Source organism: Echeneis naucrates, chromosome 10 (assembly GCF_900963305.1).
Source record: "Echeneis naucrates chromosome 10, fEcheNa1.1, whole genome shotgun sequence".
NCBI lineage: Eukaryota > Metazoa > Chordata > Actinopteri > Carangiformes > Echeneidae > Echeneis > Echeneis naucrates.
In genome coordinates this window covers 25,433,339-25,441,048 of record NC_042520.1, presented here as the reverse complement: position 1 = coordinate 25,441,048, position 7,710 = coordinate 25,433,339, and the positions used below count along the sequence as shown (strand labels likewise).

Below are 7,710 nucleotides of genomic sequence, written 5' to 3'. Positions count from 1 at the left end.
AATTCATGCATGAAAGGGTTAAATATAGAAATCCATACTGTACACTTATTTTAGCTGTCAGTATTAGCAGTATCAGTATATTGAAAATCACGTAAAAGAGCATCTTATGAGAATATTAATTTATGCAGGAGTCTAACAGGTGACTAATCTATTTCTCTGCCAATTACGTTGCATGAACAAAATAAAAATCCCCACTATATCAACCTGTTGTGGGTGTCAGTCAACTCAGCAGATTGTGCAATGACTAGGGCTGGGAGGTATACCGGTTCGTGTTAATAACCGATTTTTATATTTCTTATGATATAAATTTTTCATATACCTGGAACATCGGTTGAAATTGCCTAAATACACATTGGTAAATAGTTTGACAGGGGACTGCGCGGCTAAACACGCATTGAACAGAGCGGAAATAATAGTGGAGTTGCTGAATGTGGTGGGCATAGATATAAAGAGTGGACACTGCATCGACTGCTACAGCCTTGGACAGGTCACACACTCCACTCAGTGTAATCTGTTTGGCAGGCACAATGAACTGTCAGCGCATTAAATCAATCATAACTCACTGAATACTAATCTGATTTTCACCCGTTTTTTTTTTTTTTTTTTGCTGGAAACGTCATACATGTAGCTATGAAACTAAAATTTGCACCTTCCACACCATCAAGTAAAACTGACAAAGCCAAAGGATAGGTTATTAATATATTTGCAAAATCAGGGCCAGAATGGGACTAATTTTCAGCCCTGGAGTTTCATTCCTCAGACCAGCCCACTTTAGATCCCTGTTGACATGAACTTTTACCAGTGCAGTGTACTAACCTATTACATCACAGCATGGTATGCCGGATGCAACAGGATAGTGGGGTACTGCAGAGAGTCACTCAGGAAGACTAAAAACGTTTTTTCCTGAGAGAAGGGAAACTTTTAAAAAGTGCCTGCAACACATCAAACCAATATGCAATATCTTAACGTGCAATACCCCATCTGTAACATGCAATGTCCTATTGCTGCATATAACTTTAACTTAAATTGTTTCTTATATTGTTTCTGTTTGTTTTGTTGTTATTATTTGTAATGTTTAAATCAAACTTTCTCAGGGAGTGCCAATGCAAATTTGTTGTGATGCACTACTGTCAGATAGCAGTGCAATATCAATAAAGCCTCTTCTGTCCAAATTTAATTTCTCATCACATCCACATTGATTCATGCACTCAGACCTGGTGGCTGCACTGCTAGGGATGACTGTGACGTAGGTCTGCTGAGACTGGGTGGCAGATGGGGAGTTGGCGACCAGGCTGGCAGGGCCCTGATGGTGAGGCAAGTACTGGCTGGACAATACACACTCAGTATCTTCACCCTCCGTACCATCCTCCTCTTCAATCACACGAATATTCTTGGGCATGTCTTTAAACTGGTAAGCCAGCCGCTGCCCCTCCACTTTGGCCAGAATTCCACGTTGGTAGTAATACCTGCGCATGTGCACACACACGCACGCACACGCGCGCACACGCACGCACACACACACACAGACAGACAGACACACACACACACACACACACACACACACGAGTAATGTTATAATAAAGACAGAGATGCACTCCTCTGGACTGGTGTTTGGTTATAAGGTTGACCTTAATGCTCTGCCCATGGTTTCATAGTTCATGTCGGGCTTGTTCTTGTGTTTCCCCCACAGCTTAGACACAGCCTTGGAGTCAACCAGTTTGAAGATCCCCTTTTCCCTCTGCATCCATTTGATGTAACGGGGGCAGGTGTTCTTGTCCTGCAGCAGCTCGAGCAGAAACTCCCACAAATAGGTAGTGTTACCTGTAAGATGAGCAGCATGGCGTTCATAAATCCTAAAGCTCCATATCACACATAACTTTACAATGATGTACCAATACAATGATGCTGAGAGGCAAACACTTCTATACCAATGTCAACCACTGTGTCTCAACACAATGTCAATGTCTCTGTAGAACTTGGGTCTTCCTTTTTATTACCAAAATAAACTGTAAATAAAAATAAATAATAATTGGTGAAGCCTTTAAAAAGCTTGGCTAAAGAGTATATAGCAGCAGAACCACTTGTCCTGTGTCTTCCTCTACGACAGTCATTTGGGTCAGGTGTACCCCTGGTGAACCTCAACGATTGTCGTTCACCAGGGGTACACCTGACCCTAACGACTGTTGTTCACATGTGACCACAACAATGGTCAAGTGAAACCAGTACTTTCACAGGTACTTTGGTGAACACACCCACAGAGGATAAATATCTGGGTCTTTCTCCACTGCCTTGGTCAGACTAGTGCGGACTAGTAGACCAACTAACGTGAACTGATGAAGCCCCTTGGATAAGTGGCAAAAAGTCTTCATAGACAAATACAAGTCCAGTTGCCTACGAATCAATTTTGAGACAGAGAACAATGACCTGGATAAACGAGAATCTTCATAGACATATTGCCCAACATATTATACTCATTGCTCTCTTGCTTGTAGGACTCTAAGATGTAAGTGTTACCACACTGCTAATATTTTGCTAAAAGTTGGTATCAAGTCTCATAACATTCCAATACTCACAGGGAATAAATCCTACTCTCAAGCTGCACATGTCAACTTCTTGTTGAGGTTACAGTTTTACGGTGGTTTGACTTCTTGGAAGTAGTATAATGTTAGCATGAGTGTTTGTTGTGAGCAAAGTGATAGCAAAATGTTCTGTGTATTGAATATTAGACATGCCAGCTGATACAAACCTTTACCCTCCCTTGGCCTCTTCTTAATACCCAGATCAAAGGAGCCATTAGAAGTAGGCTGATGTGACTTGGGCTTTCGACCCCTACAGGCAAAACAGACACACAAACAGGTCCCATCACTCTGAACCACAGACGAAGTATTCAGTAGATGACCTTGTCGGTTCTTGAGTAACAATTTTGCAAATAGCTATATACGTAAACAGTAGCTGAGCTCAGATGGCTGAGAAGACTCCTGCACTAACAACTGTCCGCTGAATGAAGCCTTTGTTCTAGATGAAGCATTGCATGGCCCCCTGATGTCACTGTAGGACTGACCTCCTCTCTTCTTCTTGGCAGCAGGCTCACAGTCAGGAGGAATTGGAAAGGGCTCTTCCTCTATGGGTCCACACTCTGTAGATACTTCAACCACTGTCTCCATCATCACATCTTCTGCTGAATACACACAACATTCACTTGGTACTTCCTGCTTGATTGAAGTGACAGAGCTACTAAGATACTACAAACAAGTTGCTTAAAATTAATTTCACCACTGGTGTTGGTCTCTAGTGAATGGTCTGTACAAATCCACACATCCACACAAAAAGCAGAAACTAACAAAATCTAGCTACATTCAGATGGACGTGTTCATATTCAGCTTATTAGTTCTATTACCAAAAAAAAAAAAAAAGAAAAAGAAAAAAAGAGAGAGATTTGACAGATTTGTCTCAGCATCGCATCATATCACATTCACCACTCTGACTACACAATGATCTTTGGTTGTACAGAGGCCAGATTATCCCTTATCATAGCACTGGAATTGGGTCGACAGGATCCACCCAGATGGTGTACATCACCCCTGGAAGAAGTCCTGCCTTACCCTATAAAGACAGGAAAAGATCTGTTCTGTCCACTCCTCTCTCTCGATGTACAAATTACACACATGCTATTTAGCCACTGGGCTATCCCGCTCCTCTGATACCCTCAGTAAGCTGTCCTCTTTTGATGCCTCCTTGGTAGTTGATGTGATACAGAGCTGAGGTTTTGCTCAACCAAAGAAACGCATGGGTCAGTGTCAGTATGTGTCCTGTCTGATGTTTCACAACAGCATGAGCAGCTTTGTCCCTCACAAAGTGGGGATAGAGAAGCTGATCAACTTCTTAATTGGAATCAGCAATCAATACCAGGTGTTGGTTCCCACCCTCAACTGCTACCTAGTTGGTCATCTATAAACTAGCTTGTCACGTCACTGAAGAGATGAACATCAACAATCAAAACAGCAACTCATGCTCTGACCACCACCTATGTCAGCTCACTGTTAGTGTGACTCACTACCTGAGGTGTTAAGTAAAGCAGGTATTGTGTTTACCTGTGCTGCGTTCACTGTGCAGTCCTCCTGGAGACTCCATGTGAAGAAGAGCTTCAGCTGCCTCAAATGTTTTGTCAAAACACACCATGTCATGACCTGACATTTCCACTGAAAGAAGAATAGCACACATGCTCACCGAGTTAATACATTCCAAATGATGACAAAGACAATAAGGCAACCTTGCTATCTAGAAATGTTGACTTCCTTCTTTAAGTATAGCATAGACAGTCGTGTCCTCCCTTCCTGTTTCCTGTAATCTGTTCTTGCAGGCAAATATTACTCCTGCCAGCAGGGGCAGCCTCCTGTTGGCCTACTGTGCCATCATACTGTATGTGGTGGTCCACAGCTCAGAATTGCCTTTAAATCCGAAAAGCAACTGGTCTGCTCTGTGTCTGGCTGAGATACACAACAGGCATCAGAATGAGCAAAGAGGTTGATCTGTGTCACTGAGACAGAGGAAGCTGGTGAGTCATGTTTACACCTGGACCATGTTGGAGAATACATGAGACTCATTACAGGGCAGTAGTTGCTAACCGGAGAAGGAGAGGAAGTCAAACATGTGCTCTGAGTCAATCAGTGACATTACTTTGTAGACACGTTCAGATGACTTTACCTCTCTAGAACACCTTTTTCAAAATTAGAAGTTATCAATTGATAACAGACATCTGTTGATCAAGTCACACCTGAGAGATAATTCATCCTCACCTGTTTCAGCCACCTCAGTGACCACTTCCTGCTCTTCAGCAACATCCTGCATCAGATAGGTCTCGTCATCATACACCAGGACCTGAGCTGAGTAACACTCCTCCACCTGGGCACTGGGGACCTCCTCCACAATCACAGCTGGACAGCTTTCCTCTTGCAGCACCACACTCTCCTCCTCCCCTTCCTCTTCCTCTTCCTCTTCCACATCTTCCTCACCACTCTCCATGATCACTGCTTCCCCCTCTTGCTGAACCACATCTTCCTCCTCCCCGTCCTCCCCAGAAGGATGCTGCTCAAGCTGAACACAGTTTTGAATAACAATGGACTTGGTGAGCACAAAGTGACAACTGCCAGAAATGGCTGAACAATGGATCAGCCTAAGTCAGAATCGCTGATGCCAACTTTGTTTGTTTTTTCTGCTTTACACTAACACTGGGCAGCGTTATGATATTGTTTAAAATTTAGTTGTATAAGGTTTTTTCACCAATGTCAGCAAAAATCTCTATGTGTTACATATGAAATCTGGAGCTCATGTCCTGGGCTGTTATTACTTTTAAATAAGACTACTCACACGTGAGCTGCAGCTGACAGGGTGGAAGGGGTTCCATCCTGACCAAGTCATTAACATGATCAGGACCCATATTCACAAAGCAGCTAACACACTTACTAAAGCAGGAGAAAAATCTGGTGAGCCTGTCTTAATTTCATGCTCCTCCAGTTTTTGACTAGGGGTAACTCACTAAACTTATTTGTTAAACTACAACTTCAGTCTTCAGAAATATACGTCACCTCAGAAAGTTCCTACATAGAGATCTCCCAGCTGTCAGTAAGCCGATTTGTTCTCCCAACCATTGACTATCTCTGACACCAAATCTGTTCATCATTTAAACAGTATACTGCTTATATTTAATGTGAATTTAGCATTTGTTTATTGTTTAAAATCAGAAACGCAATAAGTAAACTGTAATAAAAACCTTGAAGACTGGTCACCTTGTCACCTAATCTTGCCTACTTGTCCTGCTGCCTTGGTCTGATTCCACATCTGATGAAGATGATTCTCTGTCAGTCTAGTGAAATGGGGGGAGGGGGGTAATAATAATAATAATACTACTACTAATAATAATAACACACACACATATATATATATATATATATATATATGATGATGATGATGATGTATGTTTAAATGTTTATCTGGCTCATGGCAGCTCTGGATGAACACAACAGGCAGTTTTCGCTGCTTTTTGATTAACAAGATTACATCTAAATGAAGTAATCCAAGGTCAGATGCAGCCCTTACCTGCAGAATACAGTATTTGTGTTGGAAGCTGTTCTCTTAACATTTTTATTTAACAAATGGATCCTTGAAAATTTTCAGGGTGTTCCAAGATAAAGTTCCAATATAATAGGTTTGAGGAAGTGAAAAATCAACTTAAACATCACATTCACAACATATTCACTGGATGTTTTTCTGTAGCCATTATGAGGGACAAGATATTTTGCTGGACCAGGATGTTGACTAATATCTTGCATCAGACAAATGTCTTGTTTAGAATGAAAGGTTTTGCTCTCATGCAGTAGTTGTGGGGCTTTACCTGCTGGGGTTCCTCCACCACAGTGACATACTCCACTATGTTCCCTCCACCATCTGACACAACCACAGAAGTCATCACTCATTCCTGTCAAAATAAAGACACAGGTGTGAGGATGGAGATCGTTACCACCACAGAACTCATTTCAACACAGTTGAAACATGTGCTTGTGTGTGTATATATGCCAGAAATTGTGTCATGTTAAAAGCCCCTGGGCAGCAGCACCTCCTCCTCATGACTAGTAATGTTGGGGTCTTTGAAACCCCAAGAGAACATACAACACCCTCATTCTTATGCTAATTCAGCTAATGTTTAGAGTAACAGAACATCTTTCACAATGTGATCACTGTTTTACAATTAGTTATATATTCATGTGAGACAACAGACACACAACATAGGATCTCTAATAGGTTTTCCTTAAAGGTGAAATTAAGTCTAACGAAGCTGCTTCATACCGATCTTTTCTGGGAGAATTCTCTCTACAGACGCATGGCAAATGTGGTCATGGTCATTGTACAAAAACTGCTTGACTAACAGACCACGACAACTTTTTAACCAAGAGGGATGTCTACTGACAGTTCATCCGTAATCTTTATTATTCTACACACAAGGGGTGAATGCGACCGGATGGCTACATGACAGCTCCTGATGTTAAATCCGAACAGTAGCTGGAGATCGGAATTACTCTGTGCAAGACAATGTTTACTTTCCGAGCGTCTCTGGTTGTAGCTCCTGACTCTACGAACTCGTTGGCTAAAAGTTCTGCTACTTACCCAACAGGGGTTAACCAACTCAGTCACAACACTGTAAACTAATACGCAAGTAACATCACACATTCCGTACGACAGAACCAAACGAACACTGTCTCCCTCTTGAAATAAGGACCTCCTGCAACTCAATTAGCAGGCGGCTAGCGAGTATCAACGCCGTATTTATTGAGGGCGTACACTGACCACCAAATGGCTCATTTAGGCATTTGCTTTGGGATTTGTGGTATATAGGAGGCTACTGATTGTGACGATTAAATGTGTTTCTATCCCTTACCTTGTTTTGCTTCTGATAACGAAAGGTAAGCTACGCGGCTAACACTAGCTGGGCCTAATGGTAGCTAACATTAGCCAAGTGAAAGAGACCAAATCGATTATTTTGGTCGCATAAACAAGTCTTTGCCACAGCTCATTCCCAAGTGAACCACGAACTAGACACCTAAAAACGTCCTATATCCAGATCTGAGGAGAGAATGCGGATGAAGGCCCCGAACTTGTGTTTTGATGACTGCTAGCTTCCTGCTATTCTGTAGCTTTCCGGCGCACCGCCTCTTC

The 7,710-nt window shown here is 42.2% G+C and overlaps 1 protein-coding gene across 1 annotated transcript; it reads right to left on the bottom strand.

The window, feature by feature from the left end:
• Positions 1-546: 546 nt before the first annotated feature.
• On the bottom strand, positions 547-7,710 carry LOC115049830 (ETS-related transcription factor Elf-2-like). Its single transcript, XM_029512384.1, has 8 exons — positions 7,433-7,710; positions 6,392-6,475; positions 4,797-5,094; positions 4,092-4,199; positions 3,058-3,178; positions 2,747-2,829; positions 1,629-1,821; positions 547-1,466 (listed from the first exon to the last, which is right to left on the bottom strand). Exons 2-8 carry the CDS (start codon positions 6,464-6,466, stop codon positions 1,091-1,093), a joined length of 1,254 nt encoding a protein of 417 aa, XP_029368244.1. The 5' UTR covers positions 6,467-6,475; positions 7,433-7,710; the 3' UTR covers positions 547-1,090.

What these genes read in the sequence shown, in the direction of transcription:
- LOC115049830 (XM_029512384.1), bottom strand. Translation starts at nt 6,466, where the DNA reads ATGACTTCTGTGGTTGTGTCAGATGGTGGAGGGAACATAGTGGAGTAT. An exon ending in CACTGAGGTGGCTGAAACAG is followed by an intron (nt 4,200 to 4,796) that starts GTGAGGATGAAT and finishes TTCTTCTTTCAG; the next exon opens with TGGAAATGTCAGGTCATGAC. An exon ending in ACCATGGGCAGAGCATTAAG is followed by an intron (nt 1,467 to 1,628) that starts GTCAACCTTATA and finishes GCACATGCGCAG; the next exon opens with GTATTACTACCAACGTGGAA.